General features: G+C 48.4%; 1 protein-coding gene across 2 annotated transcripts in view; it reads right to left on the bottom strand.

Annotated features, from left to right (window-relative positions):
- The window catches only part of LOC144164131 (2-acylglycerol O-acyltransferase 2-A-like), a 31,813-nt gene extending 10,502 nt beyond the window's left edge, over positions 1 to 21,311 (bottom strand). Inside the window, exons 1-4 of one of the 2 annotated variants that reach the window (XM_077694671.1) lie at positions 21,137 to 21,311; positions 12,760 to 12,952; positions 5,545 to 5,852; positions 1,176 to 1,356 (exon numbers count right to left, since the gene is read on the bottom strand). In XM_077694671.1, coding sequence (XP_077550797.1) covers positions 1,176 to 1,356; positions 5,545 to 5,852; positions 12,760 to 12,941 — 671 coding nt within the window. In that variant the 5' untranslated portion in view covers positions 12,942 to 12,952; positions 21,137 to 21,311. Of the gene's footprint in view, positions 1 to 1,175; positions 1,357 to 5,544; positions 5,853 to 12,759; positions 12,953 to 13,039; positions 13,061 to 21,136 lie in introns of those variants that run through there. The other variant, XM_077694672.1, reaches the window with a different exon arrangement.
- Positions 21,312 to 22,154: the final 843 nt, after the last annotated feature.

The following is a 22,154-nucleotide window of genomic DNA, read 5'->3' as shown; positions in this document are numbered from 1 at the left end:
CTTTCGGTTTCAGCGGAGGGTGCGCCATCTTGCGGTGGTGTTAGCTGTCTGCTGTTTCTCTCAGCCGGCGCCATTTTGATTGTTTTGACCACGCGAAGGATCGGCACGTTCACCTCAAGCACGATGTCGGGTGCACGAAGGCAGTATTCGGCTGCAATTAAAAGAAAACTTATTTTATGTGCCGAGACCATCAGGAATTGCGCCGCAGGACGGCAGTTCGGCGTCACCGAAGGCAGCATTCGCGGGTCGAGAAAGCAACTGGTGCTTGACTGGATAAGGTCTGTGTTGTGTCGGCGGCCTGGAGCACTGTTGGGGGTTCCCGTCTGTGCTCGTGTTGGACGCCTTTCGCTGCCGCCTGGCCGATTCCGTGAAGAAGTTGTTGCGCGAACGCCGCACCGAACTCATTGTCATTCCGGGAGGAATGACATCCCAGCTGCAACCGCTAGACGTTTGCATCAACAAGCCTTTCAAAGACTGCATCATGTCCTGCTACCAAAAATGGATGAGGTCAGGAGACCCGTAAGTGACAGCTACCGGATGGCTGCCGCGGGCTTCTCCAGCGGTGCTTTGCGGCTGGATCGCGGATGCGTGGGCCAGCATCCCAAAGGAGCTCGGCAGTCGCTCTTTTAAGAAATGCGGCATCTCGAACGCCCTTGATGGCACTGAGGATCACTTTCTGTAGGAAGACATTTCCGACAAGGCGACTTCACGAGACAGCGGCAGCGAACCTGACGATGGCTGAACGGACGTCGGGAGACAGTGCCAGCGAAAACTGACAATCACTGAACGGTAACTGCAGTGCAAATAAATGTTTTCTGTGCTCTTTACCTCGCATTATATGCGGATGAAAACTTTTTTTCTGACTTTGCTGTCCCCGAATTACACTTCGTATTATACGCGGGTCCGTATTATACGCGGGTTTTTACGGTAATTTTTTTTGGCTGAGGTACTGTGCGGCCCCCCAAATCTAAGTACTGGCAGTGTTGGTTGATGATGTTCTGCAAGCATCTAAGATTTTGACTTAAAAAAGCTGAAAAAAAGTGTTGCAGGTTTCCTTTCGAACACAGCCGTATACCTGCGTACGGTTTAATTTGGTATCACATTGTCCTAATCCCGTGGCCACCATTTTACCAATGCGCATCAGCATGCAGCAAGCGGCAGTATTCACCGCTCACCCGCACACAAGGGCTTGTCGGACGAACCCCTTGCGACTCTTGAGGGTGAGGGTGATGACGCTGCTCTCCTTGTGGGCGTCCAGGGACTCCTGGGCTCCCCCGACGGCGATGAGGGCAGCGTTTCCCGTGCCCCGCTTGGTCAGGATCCACTGCAGGCTATCCCTGTCCACCGAGCACATGCCTGCGCGGACGACGGCGGAGAAGCTTCACTGCAGAAACGCTACATAACTTATTGAGTCAACCGCCTTCTACGTAACGCAAGACCCGTTATGCCACTCTCCAAGTGAAGGGATCATGAATATATTATGCCTTCAAAACATTGACGAGAGAGAGAGAGAGAGAGGGGGGGGGGGAGGGGGAGGGAGGGAGGGAGAGCGAGAGAAAGAGATGAGATAGAAAAAGGTGCAATGAATACTGAAGAGGTTAGCTCCAGAAACAGACGGGATTTCTGCTTCTAATAGGTGTAAACATAGTGCGGCGTATAAGAAAAGGGGAGAAAGTACACTGCAGCAGTGAATAAAAGGGAGAATCAGATGAAATCAATAAGGAGCGTAGAAAAAAGGTCCGAGGACCAAGAGGATATAGAAACTCGGCCACTGCTGAGTAAGTTAAAGAAGTGAAGAGGTCTTTTGGCGCAAGCGCCGCGTAAGCGTGATTCCGCCACGGTCCAAGAATTCAACTATGCTCTATAAGTTCGTAGCAGTAGCACAAGAGCCGCTGTTTCACACTGCGTTGCTTGCTGAGGGCACACGAGATGCTCTATATACGTCCTCCTGCATAGTGCACACAGAGCACAATGGCGAGTCCTCCGAGCCTATCTTAAACAAATAACCGCGACTGACGGAAATGGTCAGGCGTAAGCGTTAAAGGACATCGGCGAGTTCACAACGCAATGCAGTATCATTAGCTGAGAAACGAAGTTTTAATTAAACAAAATTTTGTTAGGCAAATGTATTTCAAACGACGAAGTTCCTACTTGTCTCATGAAGTACTTGGCGGAGATGACAAAACAAGCAGTCACTACCCTGACTACATGCATATGGATACAGTCCACCAGAAGCGGAAATTAGAATGTGAACGATTTACCCTACCGAACGCAACCGATCGTTTCCCCTTTAGTTATGTGTGGGTCCCCATGCCTTGTTTGCACACGTACTTGGGCCCTTCCGCATTGCGAACAAGGAGTGTTCCAAGCGGACCAGTAGGCAACTCGAGTGGGGAATGTTTGAAGGCATCCTGGTTTGTCAAACACGCCGCTGGGTCATGTATTAACATTCCGTGTCCCGTCGGGGCCAATGACGCGTGGTGCCATATCTATCGGCACGTTTGAACAAACGTTCACGTGATTCTTATATTAAGTTTAAACAAACCCGGGCCGTCTGGTGGTGTGGTATAGAGGTTCCTCTACACACCGAGCGCCAACTACAGGTTTGCTTGCAGCATCCTATTCTTTTAGGCAACTGCTCTCAGAGCCGCACGGTCCGGCCTCGGTAGCCTCGGTGTGGAATCGGAGGTTCTAGAGCGAGCGCCCGCCATTTTTCTTCCCAAGAACTAGTGATTTTGTAGCGTGATCTACACTGGCCGAGGTTGAGCAGTTTCGCGGGGCTCCTGGAAAGCCGTGCTGAGCATGCGCGAGGAGCAGTGACGTCACACGGCGCACAGCTGGCGCGCCGGAGCCGCCGCCGCGACTGGATTGGATTGGGTTGTATTGAATTGGATTGTAATGGATTGGAGATCATTTTAGCAGCAGTAAGCATGATAATAAGCTAATCCTAGACAACCAGGAAACCTAAGATTAACCAGCTGAACCTCACCTCACGCTACGTATATCATGGCATAGCCGAGCTACGCCACTGCTAATTGTTTTTGCAGTAAAATGCGCCGAGAGCTCAATTCTGCGCGTTCTTTTTTGTAAATAAGAGTGGTCTGGTACCTTTAGGTCGGTTTTATCGTGGGGCTTGGAATATCAACACGCTTAGTTAACGCTCTGCACTTACCTGGAAGTGTCCGGCGTGTACTTATCTTGAAGCGAAATATCGTTACAACGGAGGCTATGCATTGAGGAAAAGAGTGTAGAGAGGGGGAGACCTTATAGCACACAAGCGCACATAGACAAATGTTTAGCTATACCCGGGAATAGAGCATTTACAGGGATAAAAATAAGCTATCTGCTGCTACTTTCCCTTCGTTGGATGGCGCTTTAAAATAGCAAAATGCTCGTTTGTGGCATCGCGTGTTGCGAAACGCGAGGCTGAACAAAAACACAGCAGGAAATATCTGGCCTCTTCTTTCAAGACTTGTACTCCACAGGAATCGCAAATCCTTTCTGAGGCTTCCAGTTTTGCGCTAACACTACGTATGCTCGGTATTCAATTGCGTGGAATGCATGCAGGCAACCAAGTGTGCGCCGCCATATCTGTGGCCAAGCGTCTGTTGCTAGGCGACGTTGTGCGCACGGCCCGCAGATCAGGCACCCCTCTTCGCCTCCATGCAACCGTGCATGGAGGAAAGAAAAGTTTAGGAGGGGGCGTCACGTGACTATCGTGAAGCCTAGTCATAAAAAATAAAAAGGAAAGACTGATGGGAGGTGCCCTGCCTCACGTGATAGGCAAGCGGTAGTTCTTTGCGCCTCACGCGGCCGCCCGCCTGCCCGCGCTATGCCAGCTATGCTGCGTCGTTCCGTTTGGTTGCCGGGCCGTCCGGGTATTCGGGTTTCGGCGACGAGTCCCCGTCCGGGCGTTGCGCGCAGCGCTGCCTGTAACCCTAAACGCGCAGCGGGCTGATCGTGCAGGCAAAGTGTTCGAACGGGAGAGACGGAAAACTAGAGTGAACTAGAATACTCTAGTTCACTCCACGGAAAACATCTTTATTTATTGAGCTCTGGGATCCGTCGAAGTGCGCCGCAGTGCAAAAGCGGAGTTGTCAGAGTACGACATTCGTGCCTCACATTTTATTTTACAAACACACCTAACTTCCTTGGTTCTGGTCATTTTATATTTTCACCTCCCAGGCGTAATTTAGCGTTCGTTACCCATATACCTATCGCACGGATTGAGCAGTACTCGGACAACCAGCCCGCGTTCTGCCTGCGACGCGAGGCGGAAAATGATTTGTTCTTCCCGCGCCCGCACCTAACGTCAGTGGTTCTGCACCTTTTCTTTTCTAATGCACTGAAGGAGACAGCAACGCAAAATAGACATCGTCACGACAATTGTGGCATGTACAACGTGCCACCATGCGAATGTATGCAAATGCGCACGCGAGCGAAACCAAAGCTTCTCGCACAACCTCTCAGCTGATGGGACACTCGTTACAGCGCTATGATGTAAAGTAAAGGTGGCGCGATAACTCCCCGCAAAAATGGAAACGCAATCGTCAAAGCACACCTGGCAAACACCACGCACCCGTAGGCCGCTCCGTGCTTGTGAATGTTTACAGCGGCGCGTTCGAGCAAAGCCGGTCGTGGTTCCAGCGGTAAGCGTCAAATTCGGCTCGCAGCTCGGGAAGGTGCTCCGTGAGCATGGGATCTACGTATCGTGTCGCTTTGAACAGCGACAGTAATTCCACGATACGAGGGATACGAGGGTGGGAGCGCAACGCTGGCGAAAAATCGCGTACGGCGCCTTCGGCAACGCCACTCGCCTCCTCCTCCACCGGCAGCCAGCCGGAGCCACTAAATGCTACCGCGGGCCTGAGAGTGGTGCTTTTTCCTTAATGCATTGCGCGGGAGGAGCCCGAGGAGAGGAGAATGCGGCGTCAGAGGAGGTTGGCTTGCCAAAGCTGTGCCGCCTGACGTCATGCTCCCTCCTAACATTTTTCTTCCTCCATGCAACCGTGTGAGTGCGCCCGTGGCCTCCGCGATTTTCTGCCGGTGGCGCGCCGGCGGTGCGCCGTCACTCGTTACGTAGGGCTCCGCAGGATGGCGGCACTTGTCCAGCTAAGCGTATCTCTATGGCTAAGCGCGGCTATGAAACACATGACTGTTTCACGTTACGAACTCTTCGCCGAACACAAAGTATTGCGTCGACTTCACTGTGAGTGGATTAATAACATCTCTGTTGGCGCCACACTTTAGAATCGGATTGGAACGGAGCAGATGACGCATGCCGGTGTCTTTTTTTTTCTTCGGCGTGCGGCCGCAGTGGTCCAGGCAGCGCCGTGTCCGTGGCGCATCGGCCATGTCTGTGGCCGTTTCCAGTGTTGCCAAGGGAAGAAATTGACCGCTAAACTTTTCAACGAATACCGTCTATATAACATCACCGGCCGGCTTAACGAAACCCTCCCAACCACAGAGTCCGGTATATATTGGTACGAAGCTCCATTCCCACTAGGATGTATAGAGACGTACTACGCGAGTGCCCGCACGTACCGTACCAGAGCAGGAACTCCCTGTAGACGGGGAATGTGAAGTTGACGTTGAGCGTGAGCGTGCACATGCGGATGCCCGGGAACAGACCCGCGAAGTCGTTCGCCTCGGAGGTGAAGTTGCACAGGGCGCCCATGCACATGATGCCGTGCGGGTGGTAGCCCACGATGTAGTTCCTGCCCGGGTCCAGCTCGGCCGTCTTGACCAGCTTCACCGGGTAGTAGTCGCGCACGTAGGACCACAGGCGCCAGCTGCGCACCCAGTGGCTCTGGCGGCCGCCCCGTTTGGGCGTCTTGAAGTCGTACACGTACCTGCTCGCATTTGCGCGCGGAAGGAAAGAGGGGGCACAAGTGTAGGTTGAGGCCATGTTGTGCCCATGAGCGCGTGTTTCTTTTTGACCGCCATTTGAAGCGGAACTTTCACTGCACTATCTCGTACTATACAGGTCAGGGGATTCGGAGGAAGCCAAAACCCTTAAAAAATTAAAGCCGTTTCACTCAATATGAAAGCTGTCGGAAGTGCAGAGGAGTGATTCGCCATTATGGGTATTAGCGCCGTTATCCGCTCACTACTACCACCCATCACGCTCTTCGCCGCCATGTCTCACTCCTCTCTTGATGAATACGCAATTCAAATTTCCCGCCTTCGCAGTGCTCACTCGCCCCGTGCTGAAACTGACGCGGGAGTTCTGGTTTTTTTTGTGCTTACTTTAATTTCGTATTCTGGAGCTGTTTTGGGTTATTTCGAACGCGCCATTTTGTTCTTGCGCAGCTGGAGCCTTTCTGCGGCGTTTCGAACGCGCCATTTTTTTCTTGCTCGGCCGCTTTGCGTACTACCTTAAAAAGCAACCCAACGAGCGTTCCTAACTAATTGAACGCGGGGGTTGCTGGTTATATACACACATTTTGCCTGAAATGTACCTTCAGTTTTCTTTGTGCTAAACAACGGGGAGATGTATGACAAGCGTCAGCGGTTCACGAGGTTCTAACCGTTATGACTGTTTAAACCACGTGGTTTTCGAAGCCTGAGCGTGACCCCCTGACAACGGGACACCAGGCTGTACTTGGGTCCGTTATCTCGCTGCGCCGCGCGATTCCGGCAGTCGCTTGACATCGACCGTTAGCGAGCTACTACGACAAGGCGAGCCCATAAAGTGCTCTGCACTTAAAAACCAGCAGATGGATTCCCGTTCGCGCCCGCTCGCGAACCTACTCTCGTTAGCGCTCACGGCGGGCGACTTCTTCCGGAGGACGCGCGAGATTTGACCCATGTCCTGAACATTCGAGAAACGACAAGAGATGCCAGGTTTTCACAGAACAACCCGCCACATTTTTCAGCCACCATAGCCCAAAAGTAGCCCAATGCCAACCCACAAAAATAGCCCAAAAAGCCAGATCTGAAGAGTTCACACGATTCAGTTCAAACGTTTATTCCTATGTCTGATATTTGTCAGATGTCAGAATTGAGATGTTCACAGTATGAGTGCAAGAGAACACATCACTCTTTTGGAACAGAAACAGCTGCACCTGAGTACACAGCGGTGGTGTTGAACCGCTCCTAAAAGATGTCTGACGGTGCGAAGTCCTTACAGCACTTGTCGTTTCTCGGGACTCCAAACTTTACATGAAGGATGTTCTCGAACGTATCTAGGGACATTCTGTTCTGCAAATCTATCGTCGTTACAGTTGCGTGACTAGAAACTCGTTGAACAACAGCATGTGAAGCTGGCAGAATGAGAAATGAAATCGCTACTTGCGACAGCAGCGGTAACATTCGCACACCACGGCTGTTTCTGGCGTCCAGTAAATTCTTCCAAGAAATCGTAACGGAGTCGTCCCGGAGCTCATCAAGCCTACAATGCCGCAAGTAACTTTCTGACTCAATTAAAAAAAATGTTTGATGCCGGAATCAACTTCCGGAAAGCTTTCACCAGGGCATCGAAGGGGAATTTATGTTATTGCAGCGCAAAAAGTGGAGGTCGCCTAACAGTTGATTGGTTGGAATTCCTTCAAGATAGTTTTCACACATGCGATCACAAATGAACGGCACCACCCAAGAATGGTGGTCTTGAAACTTTTCCAAGGTGTCACGGAAAACAGTTTGTAGTTGGCAGGCTCGAACATGCATTAAATGGCTGTAATATATTATCTCTCTCTCTCTCTCTCGCTCGTATCCGACCCTGTTAGGGAACGTTTCTTTTCAAGTTTTGGCCTACACCGCAGATTTGTGTCACCCACGTTGCCTCCTAAATTGCTGCGTACTGCAAGTCGGCTCCCATCGGCAGTGTCAATGTCTGTCAAAGGATAAAATTTCAGGACGCTTTTTTAACTTGTTGCTCAGCGCAGTAGCTGCTATAAACAATTTAAAGCTTCATATCTTCTCAGGCTTTTTCCGTTACGTTTAAACTGTAAAATTGCTACGATTATAGTATAAAACTGCGATTCATTCGTTTTGTTTTTTTGTGAGCCAGCCTAAAAGAGGCATTTTGTCTAGATCTTTCGGTTGTCTAATACAGAATAGCCCAAAAATATCCAAATAGCCAACCAACAATTTTTCCCGCCAACCATAAAACAAGTAGCCCAATTTGGTTATTTATAGCCCGACCTGGCATCCCTGGTTCAAACGACCGCACAACGCACTTTTCTATACATGCGCGCTCCGCGGAACCATCTGTCGGAGGCGCGCTCTCCAATGCGCCGGCTCCTCTCCTCCTTTCCTTGACTCCGCCCACCTGCACTCGGCGCGTGCTCTCATCCGCGTCTTGGCTCCGCCCACCTGTGCTTGGCGCTGGCTCTCCCTCCTCCCACTACGCCGCGCGTGAACTTAGCGCTTGCCATCCCCCCGCTAGGCTGTGCCCTCTCCACATCGCTGCACCCGCGTTGCCACGCCTCGCCCCATGAAAACCTGGACAAAGAACAGCTTCGCTGTTAAAAACACACTTGTGATCTGATGGGATGGGAGCCCGGGTGTCCGTTGTAGCATCTACATGCGCTACCACAGACGGTATCTCCGAGCGTTCCCAGCATATCAAAAACGCAGTTCCTGGAGTGCCGTCCGACGGCACTCCAGCTGGCCGCTGCAGGAATGGCTAGAGTGCCGTCCGACGACATTCGAATATTCAAGACTAGGCTAGCACCGGGCCGATGGGTCTGTCGTTGTAGTGTAGAGGATCAGCTTTAGGTTTTTGTTCTCAAGGACGGTGGTTTGAGACCGGTTCTTGCCTCGGTTTTATTTTCATCTTTAAATTGAAGTATAATTTTTATGCCTTAGGTATAATTTTGGTGTTTCAAATGATTTCTTTGTGTGCGTTAAGTTATCTTATGTAATGTTTAGGTTACGTTGCCTAGCTTTACGTTATCTAGAGCGATGTAATGCCACACGCGGCAATTTTGTCACATAGCGCCGGTGGACGTCGATATAGTGCACTGCTTATAATACCGTCGGACGGCACTCTAGACACTGCATATCAAAAATGTACATGTTCCCTTCTTCTGGCACACATCCACTCGGGGGATTAGCCAGGAATTGATGAGAAGGTCACCTTTCAAGGGCTGTTGCACTTGCTTCACAAAATTCACAAAAGGATGAACGGGCAACGTAAAAGCTGCATTATAGTGCGTGTCTTGCGGCACTTCAACTTAATAGCACGTACACCCACCGGCAAAATAAGCACGGCAGGCGAGCGCGTGGCAAAATGCATCGCCGCGACATCTGACGCTGCACTTCTGGTGTCGAGATACCGATGTGCGCGTGCGCGTCCAACCCCTGTATACTCGCCCCGTCTTTTCTTTCACTTCAAGCAACAAAGCTGAAAGCACCGAGCGCTTCCGCTAGGGGTAACTTTTTATGCTCAACACGTCTCGCTGGCCCATGGAGGAAAGAATACTCAGGAGAGGCCCCTAGCACCCCAATGCATTGCAAAAAGTGTGGAGGAAGTCACGTGAATTTTCTTGAGCCCATAGACATGTTGCTTACTTGTTTACAACTGCGGCGGTCAAATTTGTGCGAATAGAACGGACAAATTTTTAAGGCGCTTGGTATGTGGCTGCCTCGCTACGCTTGCAAACCAGCGCAGTCGCCACGACAAACGTTTTTAAATTAGGCCGGTTTGAAAACTCAGCCGTCGGAGGCGTCTGCGTTCGCCATCCCGCCAGCCTGTTGCTATGACGACAACAAACGCTACTTTGCCAGGCTTAATAGCTGAAAAATCGTCCTTCTATCTCAAAAACCAAGGCCGTTTTTCGATTGAAACTTTAGGTGAGGGTTAGAATGGGCAAATTGAAGGCGAAATCTACAGCTTAGAAGATGACATCGCACCGAGGAATTAGCGACGAAGCTGTTTTCGCTTCGAAGCGGGAGGGCAGGGCGACGCCATGTTAGTCAAATCAAACCGGATACAGCAAAGGATGATGGGATAGAGTGCTGGGCTCCGTGGGCTCAAGTCATGGCGGGACTCGGCTTCACAAATATGACGTCAGGGCCTCTCCTAACCTTTTCTTTCCTCCATGCGCTGGCCCATGCTCCGGCGGCAAACGGCGTGGGTGAAGCCTGCTTTGCTCTATATTCCTGGCTCTGGTAAAGGATGCGTTGCAACAAGATTTTGATATCTTAGTTTTAAGGGCGATGGCGTTTGCTTCGCTGTGTAAACGCGAAACTTTTGGTCTGTGTCTGTGCCAATCAATTTAACGCGTATTGCAACCTATTGCCATTTTTGTTCTTTTTTGCCAAACGCACGGCCACGCCGATCTCCGATCACGTTTTTTTTTCTCCAATACCTGCTTTAGAACTTGTGCGAGGTGACTTCTCATCACAGCTTATTCAAATAATCTATATCTCGCCTCAATTTTTTTCCGTGTCGGTGTGCTCATGTTTATTACCAACCAACTGCATGTTTTAGGCAAAAAATACAAAGACGCGATGGAATATATGTGGCACAAAATCGTCACCGATACGGGCAAGACATGTTATCTGTTGGATCGGGGCAGAGCGAGCAACGCACACTTCACCTCCGAAGCTGGCCGAAGCTATCGGGAGCCTACAAGCGCCGCGCCTTCGACGAAGGCGCGGTGCGTGTAGGCTCTCTTTGTGTGAGCGAGGCATGTTGGCGAAGAAAGTGAGCCCTATGACCAAACGTTGAATGTGTTCAGCTTGGCTGATTGAACTGAAAGAGAAGACAGGGCAGCGAGAATGCCTGGACGCGCACATGGATGTCTCGACACCAGAAGTGCAACGTCAGATGTCGCGGCGATGCATTTTGCCACGCGCTCGCGTGGCCCGGCTTATTTTGCTGCCGGATGTACATGAGTAGAGCCGGCACGCGCGCACCAGTCGCGCAAAACCGTGATTCTAAGGAAGCTGCGACGTGGGCCAGTCTGCCAGCGAAAGTAATTCGCACCGTAAGACGAAGGAAGAGATGCGTAAACGGCTGAAAGCATCGAAGAAGCCGGTCGAAAAAATTCGCGCCAAGCAAGAAATAAACGAAATCGAAGGGAAAAAAATGTACCATCCCTTCCTAAGAAAATCAGAGAAGCGTGAAAGCTTCCTAGCATAAATCTGCGTCAAAAGGGCGTCAAAACCTTCGCTGAAAGTGCGTCCCATCAATCGCCAAACCTTCGAATACTCAAATCGCAAACGAAGAACGAGAGCATACGACCATGTTTTGAGCACTGAGTAAACTCACCTACGAACCATCTAAATGTATACTGATACGTGGTTTATAAGATAGAAGTATACTATTGTACTCCTTCATGATCGATGAGTGTATTGTCTTATATAGAACCGTTACTTTTTCGCGATTTTAAAGTACTAGCCATTTTGGCACAACGGAAGCCCGGTTTTACGAACACGCCTGATGTGTCCCAAGATCTCACCAAAGCTTGTCGGTCGACCAACCGGTCTATGAGGACTCGCATTAGTTTGTTGACAGGACGCCATCGATCCCACCAAGAAAGCTTTCGCTTTAAAAGTACAAATGTAATGTAGCAATTAAGAAGCGGCTAATAACTACCGCCAGGTTTTCGCCTTCAAAGCACGTAGGCAGTCTTAAGGGCCACAAGGACTTTTTTGTTTCTTTTGGCTTGTCGCCTGGCTCACCGCTGCTGCTCCAGGTGAAGACCAGCGGTCGCGAACGGAGTTCTTTTTGGGGTGGGGGAGAGGGTACGAGAGGCCTTCGAGTGTGCTGTTATTTTGCAATATGGCGAAGCAGAGAAAGATTCACTGAGAATCCGCGATTTACCGGTATACGGTTTGCGGGCAGTCTGAAAACTTCCTTCGGACCGAATGTCCCTTAGGAATACATGGAAAAATTGAATGGCGGATCCCTTCCCGGGCAGAACGCAGAGAGAGAGAGAGAGAGAGAGAGAGAGAGAGAGAGAGAGAGAGAGAGAGAGAGAGAGAGAGAGAGAGAGAGAGAGAGAGAGAGAGGGGGAACGTTTATTAAGAACATTTATGGTGCTCTTGCAGGAGTGGCTCCATCTTCACAGGAATCCATGTGCCGTTATAGCATCGGCTGCTCTCCCAGTGAACAGGAGCTGATCGGGGACGATTAAAGGATAGATAATCGAGGGGGCTCACCATTAGTTTTCTGCCATCATGTGAGCCTCAAAAAGGAAATGAACGCCTGGGTGATTATTCTTGTATGCGCAGTGCTTGCGTCCGTGTGTGCTGTGTGCACGCGGTGATATCAACACGAAGTTGCACAGTCGTTCCAAACATAATTTGGACAGGAAGATTATGCATTTAATCACTTCGATGCGGGTCTTGAGGAGATTAGTTATCGATAGGCACCATTTACAAGGTGGAAGCATTACGTAGACCTCAAGCCTGCACGTCTAATCACTGGGATATAAGTATTGAGTATAATAGTTATCAATGAGCACCTCCTTCAACATGATTAGAGCCAAAACAAAAGTGTGTGTGCGTCTGCGCGTGCGTGTGTGTGTGTTTCTTAATTATCACCACCGTCAACGCTCAATATAAATAAAATTTACTGATACCATTAACCTGAATTCTCTGTCACCTGCATGCCACATGCTAACTGGCTTTACTGGTCATCCACCTTCGTTAAGTGAAATGGCTCATGACCTCTTTATGCACGCACCGTATCGTTTCCCCTAGACTTCCTCAAGACCCCAGAGGAGTGAATATTCGTTCCCGCTAGCAGTAAACTCCATGATCCCAGCGCTCACTGGTTTAGCCAGCGGAAAGGAATCTACGCACCACGCCATGTACAGCAGGGGCAGCCAGTAGAAGTTCGTGTAGAACAGCAGGTAGACGCACAACAGGGTCCACAGGCAGCCACCGCAGAAGAAGCACAGCGTGAGGAACAGCACGGCGGACGTCTGAAGCCGCCGCTTGAGTGGCACGTTCAGGGGCGCGAACTCCACGCCCAGAACCCTCATGGCTGCTGCTGCTGCGAGAGGACAGTGAGCGAGCAGTTGCGAGTGCGGTCAGATGATGTTCACGATGTTTGGAGACAAAGAAGTTTGTTGGTGTTTACTGTGCAAGGGCTGATGAAACCCCGAGGATGGCACGATCGAGTTGTTTTCATCACGCGAAGGAGGTTAACATGCCCATCAGCAAGGCAATGTCACGCAGCAGGGTGTTACCGGTATACTTGCGGATCACAGCAGAACTTTTATTTTTTGGTCCTGAGAAACTACGTTGAGGTTGTAGCTGCGGTCCGCTCCCACGTAGGGACAGGAAGGCCGTGGCCCTCCGTCCTTTAGTAGGCCCTCTGGACGGCCAGGAGTTGGACAGAGAGGTCGCCGCTTTGAAAATTTGAGGGCTTCCTCCAAATCATCTTTGCACTTAAACACAGCGTCGCGTATTGCATGATAACACCAATACGTGCTCTGAGTGGACAAGAAGGCAAAACTATAGTGAATTCAATGCACAGAGGAAAAAAATGCGCTTCTCCAAACGATAGCAGGGCCTTATCTTAGGCACTCGGTGGAGCGATATCGTCGATACGACAGCACAAGTCAAACTCTATCCTATCGGTCGGACACTGGTACGGTACAACAACAAAAACGGCATCCCACTGCGTTCTTGTCTGCTTGCTGCATAGCGCCTTCCCCAAAGAAGGAAAGACTTTCACGGCTTTATTGACTACACAGTTAACCGCAAGTATTAACAATTGGAAAAGAAAGCATAATAGCGGAGATTACTTTAGTGAGTCACCGTGTCGAATTCACTAGAATCAAAAGTTCCAGTATGAATTGGTGCAGGAAAAACGAAAACCATGCTTTGACAGAGGTTAGTAAGACTAGAAGCTTTGAAGTGGCTGCGAAATACTGTGACCTGCTGAACGAAGTAACATCATACCATAAGTATAAGAGGGAGTTTCTTATGGGGGAGGGATATCAATCCAAAGGAGAGTGGTAACAACTGTTGCAGAACTGATCCTTTGAGCACGTGGTAGTTTAGCAAGTCATTGAGGGCAAAAATTCATAACCAAGAGACCATTAGTATACGAAAAAAAAGGATAAGGGTAAATTTATATTGGCAGGCCGTTTAATGTACAATTTAGTATCCTAACTGACAAGGTGTCATAACTCACAAGGAACTCACAAGCTGTCATAACTCACAAGGTTGAGCCACAGCTACAGGGTTGTTTGCTAATGCAGGCACCGGTTGTCTGTGCTTCTGAGCTGGGCGAATCCTACTATTACAACAAACAAGCCCCACAAAAAATGAAACCCAGTTGAACTCAGTACAAAATATGCTGAAACAGCAAAGCTGTGGTTCTCTTGTGTCGGCTCGAGCGTCAACGGGAAGAACGGCAGCGAGAACGGCAGCGCCGTCGCTGCGCAAATTGTACTGTTCGCTCACAGGATTCGGCAGCTAAATGTCAATGGTGGGAGTCTCCTTCCCCCCTTGCTCCCCTACGTGTAAATATAAAGAAGGAGAAAGGAGCTTCGGTAGCGACAAGAAACGTTTATTCTTGTATTGTGGACGCGTGGGACAGACGCAAGGCAGGAAACAACGGGAATGAAATGCCCGAAATATTCCGCACATCGCCAAGAACGTCGAAAGAGATATAGAGGCCTGGCGTCCGAAGTTACTGGACTATTGATTGGTTGTATGGAAGGAGAACTAAGCGAATTAAGGCATAAAAATCCTGCGCGGGGAAAAAGAAAGTAACGAAGACGGTGGGGTGGAACAAGGAAAGTAAACTGAGTGTAGAAGAACGGTAACACCGCACAGAGATGTAAAAAACAAACAAAAAACGTAAAAACAAAGCGGAAATGGGGAGGGTGTTCAGTAAGGGGAGGAATAGTTATAGAGGCCATGAATACAAAATATAGCATATTTAATTTGAAAAAAAAAAAAAAAACCTAGCTTCAGTTAGTCGCTTATCTCAATTCCAGCACCGAATAACCATTTTTTACCCGAAGAGCGAAAAATACTGAAAAACTCATATATTTCGCGCTTCGCGACGTCAGCATGAAAGTTTGGCCAAAAACCGCGTTATCATTGCGTTAACTTCTGTTATCATTCAAGCGATCACGGCAAGCGGAAACTAGAGGCACTGCTACAATCGCGCAGTCCTGTTTATTGGCGTTGGCTCGAGGCTGCGGCCGCAAATCGCTCAAAGTCCCTATGACGTCGCAAGACCCAGTGAAAAAAGCTGCTGGCCAGTAACCACTATTCATCGGTTTAACGTAATCATCAGTATATCATTAGTACGGACCCTGGGACCCACTGATTACTGGAAACACTGGGCACTGGCTGCCCATGTATCAGTTGAACAAGAACGCTGCCTCGATCAGCATGATTTTTCTGTTATGAATGCACTTTGTAATGCCCGTTGCTGCTTGTAACCACGCCTCGGATTTTCTCAAATGAATAAGTGACTTTTTCCGAGCCCCCGTGCTCGTCGGAAATAAACTTCTATCTTATCATCTTAATGCCTAGCCAATTGATGCCCAAAACATTAATTTTTTGCTTCGGATAGTGAAATTTTTTGTTATGATCTGAAATAACTTCCGACGTCACGAATGGGAAGTTAGAAAAACATTTGGTTGGTACGGACACTGCGATCTTCTCGCTACTGGGAAACACTGGGCACTGGCTGTTCATATACCAGTTGAACAAGAAAGCTGCCTTGATCAGCATGCTTTATGGCTCATGTGAAGACAATAACGTAAAGTTTGTATTGCTATTATTTGTAATAACAATGAAATTGCACGAATTCGCTCCCATTGAGACCTCGGGATCGATGCGAGTTGACACGTATAAACAAGTCTTTTTTTTTTTAGCACACAGAAGCACATCCTGCCCTCTCTTTCAATTTTTCAAGGTCCGGGAACATTTGCCTGTCCACAGATGGTGTTAAAAGTCGAAAAAAAAAAAAACACGAAGTGTGAGAAAACAAATTGTTGCTCCTGAGCAACATTGGGCATCAAAGGGCTAGTTTATTTGTTAGATGGCATCGCCGTTATGCGTCGATGCGGTAAAAAAAAAAAAGAATGAACCAAACTTGTATTTTCTTCTAATAACCTACTCAAGGTGGAACCGGTACTGAGAAAAGAAATTGGGAGAGTAGATATACGTGTAAACGCGGAGCCCAAGACTGCGAGTGGGAATCATGAGAACGATGGGCAAGTGAAAACGATGGGTGTCAAGTGTACGTGGAACAACGAAAGTGCTCGTGAAAAAATTATGTTGTCATGTAGAAGTGTACTGGGAACAACAACTAAAGAGGTGCAAACCCGGATACCGGGCGATAACGGCATATCGTTTTGCCGGAGGACATCGCTTGAACTCATAAAAAAAGGCATGACTAATACATTCTGCCGAACTGGTATGACCGCTTCCGGTAGACCATAGATAGCAATGAGGATTGGCAGAGATAATAGGTTTGGTAAAGAATTTTTAAACTAGGAAAAGCGAACGGAAGGTATCATCAAAAGCAGGGCAGCAAAACCAGACGCTATTTCGATGTTGCTTATCACGCAACTAAGCCCAACAGGCAAGGCACACTTGGTAAGCACAGCGAAGGCGCTAAAACGGCGAGAAAATTTCATCGCTGTGACGCGAATTGTAGGATGAGCCCTAATCATAAAGTCATTGAAATCCTATTGAACGTTTAAAGCTCGTTTTAGGGCTTTCTTATTCCAACCTGAATAATTTGGCTTGCTTGTACAATGTTCAGCTTTGTTTCTTTGTTCCATGTATTGTTAAGCAATATTTGTGTTGCTCACGATGCTTTTGTGTGTATACTGTGCTTTGTCTTCCTTATGTTATTTTACGTTTTGTTTTATTATTTAACGTTTGTTAACTGATACTTTTCTTGTTCTATGTGGTGGTATATACTGCATGTGATATGTATATAACTGATATGAAACTGCGCATAACATGCGTTTCCGTTTTTCTTAGGAACAACAGGAGGTCTCCCTTCAGTTTCTGACACTGGTACATCATTCTGAAACTTTGCACTAAAAACATTGTTGCCTAACACAAAATGAAACTAAAAATTGAAATTCAGAAAGAAAGATAAGGAGAGCGTGATTTTGTATAGGCCTTCTATAGGGACATCAGTGCTCCAAGTACTTGCTATGCAAGCAAGCAGAGCTGTTGAAGGAAGGGGGGGGGGGGGGGAGGGGTGAGAATAAACTGTTGGGAGAACTACACAATAAATTCCGGCCAGGTCGGCGCTAATTAGAAGAGGATATTTCTGTGGTGCCCCAGTTCACCCAGAATTCGGAAGTCAATAGGCCAACTCTTTTGACCTTTGTGAGCTAATGACAGCGTGGACACAGAATTGCTGTAGAATGTGTTGAAGGAAGAAGGTATTAATGCAGAGTTTGCACGGCTGCTCACGGCAATGTATAAAGATAACAAGGTGTGAATTACACGGGAAGCCGCAGAACCATAGAGCCTGTTTGCATTCGTAGAGGAATAAAACAGGGCTGTTCTCTTTCGCCACTGCTGTTCACGCTTTTGGTTAAAAGTGCGGAAAGACGATTGGAAGAGAGGGATGCTGGGTTTGATTTATCGTATCGAGGTAGTGGAACATTGGTTGAGTAAATAATTCAGGGAAAGGTGCATATGGACGACATGGCGGTGCTAGCAGATAAAGCGGAGGACTTACAGAAACTCTCCCACACCTGTACGAAGCAACTCATCAGGGCCCAAACTTCCGTCTTCAGAAATCAGGGGAAATGGTGCTTACATAAGAAGAAAGTATTGCGCCAGTAGGGATTAAACAGGAGGCCATACCCTCGAAGAACACGTTAACTCTTTCGGGACCGCGCCTTAGGCCAATGTACACGGGTGAACGATGATTTTCAGACCTCCCGCAAAAAGTAAAAACAGCGCTGACAACTGATGCCATCTGGCGTGTTCATGATGAAACGGAGGCATTAGTGGTGGCCACCCGTGAAGGGGACATCATCGACTGCATCACCATGCGAAACACTACCACAAAGCAAGCGGAGACCGGAGCCCTCCTCCTCGCGATTCGCTGGGGAGAACGAAACGACCGCGTCCTCAACATCATCACGGATTCGCAAGAGGCCGTGCGAATGCTAGCGGCAGGAAGAATAACACTTGCACTTCGAAGGGTACTTACGGAATCCCTCGAGGGTGCCTCCGGAATCCGGAAGGGTACTTTCGGAATCCACATTACGTGGACCTCCGGACACGATCGAGGGATTGCCGGATAGCGAGGCGGCGAACAGGCGAGCGTGCGACTTCACTCACCACCCCCTGTGACCGACGCTTTACGGTACCCCAGCACCACTACGTAAGGTGATTACCTACAAAATGCCAGAAAAGAGCGGGCTGCATATCCAATCCCACATTGCGAACTAACGGCAACTGAAGCCCATATGCTACGCAACATTCAAACGAATACCTTCAGACATCAATCTCGCTGGGCGAAGATTTTCCGACCCCGACTACACAGAACACTGCAGGCTATGCGGAGAGACTGCTGCCTTTTTCCATGCCACGTGGGCCTGCCCACACCTCTGGGCAGGGGCCGAGCACCAAAAGGACCTCCCACTGACTTGACGTGAATTATGGGAGGACGCCCTCTTCAGCCCCGACTTACGCATCCAAAGGGACCTAATCAGCCGGGCGAAGACGGGAGCAGGACCCACTGGAGCTCTCGACAAAGGGTTCCACCTGTGATTCTCCCATCTCTTTCTCCTCTTCCCCTTTCCTCTTTCTGCACTTCAGTATAGCTCATTCAGTCAGAACCAGGCAGTTGGGCGAAAATGGCGCCCTGTTTTACTGCGCGCTATGCCAAGGCGGACAGCGGTGAGAGACTTCAGCCACTGCTGCTGCTGATTTTTTTTTACCTCAGCAGCAGTGATGACTCCAGCAATGATGTGGATTCTTCAGATTTTAGTTCTGATGAAAACTTTCCCATTCAACAGCCTCAGACTTCGACAGGTGCTGCCAGGGAAGGTTCGTTTTTGACTTTGCGCAGTATTTACAAACAAAAGTACCTAATTTCTGACGACTCCGGCGTTACTTTTATGGGTAGGGTCTGGACAACATGCAGCGGGTATATTTCGCCAAATGCACCGCGCCGCATCGCGTTATCACCTTCAAGATAGCGTGGCGCTCGTGTAAAATTAGAGCTGCGGAGCGACGCACGCTGCTACTCAAGAGCGCCAAATTTTTTCTTGTTTTTTATCAACGCAGTGATAAGAATTTGGTTTGAGAACACAAACAAGTATGCTTGGATGCATATTTTTTAGTGACCGACTGACTCTTGTGACTCTTGAGTGGCTTCGCGGAGTGGCACAGATTTCAGGGCCATTAGGTTGGTAGGCCCGCACGAATCCAGAACTTGGTGTACAGCGTTGATGTATATATTGAATCATAGCCAAGAAGCGTAGAAACAATTTATATATCTCAGAATTCCTCAAATAATTCTAAGGCTAAATGAAATCGCCTATTTGTGTTTTGTGTATACTTTTTGTGCACATTTTTTGTTTCTTTGACCAATAAACTGTCAAATATTACACCTTTCACAAAACTGCTGTTATAAGTTTGAAAGAGGAATCTATAAGCTACAATTTACTGCATGGCAATGCCAAACGTGCCCAGTAGTTCAAGAGAGAAGAAAAAGTTGCCTGGAAGCGATCAAAATCGACATTTTTCCGCGGTCACGAAGGAGTTAAGATTAGAGGCGAAACGCGGCATAATGAATCATAGAGTCCTTTGGGGGCCGCCCTCGCCAGCCCCGACTTACGCGCCCAAAGGCACCTAATCAGCCTAATCAACCTAAATGGGACGTGGTACGAGGCAAGTAGGAAAGTCAAATGCCCAAAGTCAAATAATATAGCAAGAGAAGCTCATGGTGGCACAACCAATGAGATAGTGTGCATGTGTGTGTGTGTGTGTGTGTGTGTGTGTGTGTGCGTGTGCATGTGCATGTGCATGTGCGTGTGCGCGGGTGTGTGTGTGTGTGTGTGTGTGTGTGTGTGTGTGTGTGTGTGTGTGTGTGTGTGTGTGTGTGTGTGTGTGTGTGTGTGTGTGTGCTTTGTCAGAATTGGTAATTAATGGTTCGTTGAATTGACACAGAAAGGATATGTGGCAGTCAAGAACGCCAAAAGGGGCATTTGGAAAAAGTTCATTCATTTTTTGTGTTGAGGAACGTTTATATTTTAAGGCAAAGTGGGACAAACAGTCCGCCCGGGTGGAAATCGAATGCATGACTTAAAAATATTTCAACACGAAAAATTGATGAACACCTTCCTGCTCTTGACCGCTTGCTTTTTCCGCACATATATACAAGTTCGAACTCATAGCAAGGTTGTGCTGTTACTGTAGTTGTTTATATTTTCATCTTCATAGCGGCGGGGCAACCACCAGGACAAGCCTCTGGACCACTCCCGAATAAAAAATCCAAACTGCATGTTTCACCGTATGAAAACTGCATCACAATTGACACTCTGCAACCTAGGCATCTGTGCGCCAATCTTTTATTCATGCAAAATAGCACTGTTTGAACACAAAACCTACACAACTTGAGTATAAGGCAAATCTGAAGGCTTTAATCAGCTTTTTTTTTTCAGATGCTCCTGAACATTCATTGGCTTATTCATCCATGCTATCTCCCTTCGTAAACATAGACAGACTCCACGCTGATGTGAATGACAGGCCATCATGACTATTAAACCTTGAAAGTTTAATAGTCGCCGCTCACGTTCGGCTGTTCAGTGTTACCCAGGAGTTGGGTCAGACCTTTTTATACGCGATGACGCGACACTCTTGGAAGACGGAGTTGAAGCCAAAATGAATGCCACTTAAGCGCTTGAAATGGTCAGAAGCATGCAGTCGTAATTTCATTTTCTTACAGGCTGCAGGCAACATTGTCAATTAGGGGCAAAAGTCACTCATGTGTTTGTACGAAACATTTTCGTGGGTGGACCCAAGGAGAGAGCGAAAATGGGGGTAATATAGTAGCGGTTCATTTCGTGCGTGTGCGACCTAACGATTCAATCCACGCGATGAAACACATACATTACATTATTGCTATGTGACCTCACGTGCGTCAAGTGTATGTCCCAGTCAAAGTGAATTCGTAAGCAGCAACGAAAAAAAACGTAGAAATTCAAGCAAGCAGACTCACCACTCGCATGCAATCCGTAATTACTGGACGTCCGCCGCGCTGGGACGAAAACCGACGCTCCGGTATACGACCGTCTGGCGAGCCATCAAGTCGATGCTGCCGCAGATGAAAAAGAGAAAAAAAAGGCAAAGAGATAAAAAAAAGACCCTTTATCATTCCAGCATTTAGCAACGGCAACGCATCTGCCAGAAGCGCGATATCCGACGCTAGTTTCGGTAGCAGCGATAAGTCCACTTTGAAACCAGGGCGCCTGTTTATCGGCCGGTGTACTTGTAACGCCCCCCGCCGCAACTTGAACTCAGAGATGCGACAGCCAGAAGCGGTGAAGCTCTTACAAGGGTGGTCCGTCTATTTGGCTGAGACTAATAACAGTAAATTCAGCCCTTCCGCTGTGAAAAGAGGAAAAAAATAAACAAGTGACGTCAGTTTTTAGTGGCTACTACACATCAGCCTCTACCGCCTTCTTGTCTCAAAAAATATTTTTCTAACGTTTTGTTCCTACGAAAGAGCTCCCTACACAAGGACTACTTCTGGAGGCATCAGTTTGTCGAAATCGCATTTATGCCTGCATCTTGCATTTTAACCCATGTAATTCATAGTATGACTCTTTTGAGGAACTCAAGCAAGCTAAAAGTTAAGATAAGTTTAAACCATGGAGTTAGTGTACTGACTCAAACGAGAGAGTTAAGATGAGCTTAAACGGGTCGCAAAGTAAGACAAGAAAGTGTGTCAAACCGCTGGGGGCACGCCTAGCGCCACCCCTCCGTACGTAGTTGCATCAATACTCGCTTTCAAGGCAAAACGAATTTATTTTTACATTTATTAAAGTGAAGTCCCGTTAACACGAACTGGAAGGAACGCGTATCAACTTTTAAAGCGAAGCTTTGGTGCTCTCACTAATGGTGTCTGTAGCGCGAAAACACCGAAATGAATAAAAAGAAAAAACGCTTCCGCTGGCCAGAACCGTACCTGAGTCCCTCGCGTTATTAAGCCGGCGTCTATCCGAGTGCTTCATTTC

Source organism: Haemaphysalis longicornis, unplaced genomic scaffold (genome assembly GCF_048455015.1).
Source record: "Haemaphysalis longicornis isolate Haplotype H1 unplaced genomic scaffold, Haemaphysalis longicornis Haplotype H1 scaffold_13, whole genome shotgun sequence".
In the NCBI taxonomy this organism is placed as follows: Eukaryota; Metazoa; Arthropoda; class Arachnida; order Ixodida; family Ixodidae; genus Haemaphysalis; species Haemaphysalis longicornis.
The sequence above is the reverse complement of the archived record's forward strand: the minus strand, read 5'-3'. Positions and strand labels throughout refer to the sequence as shown.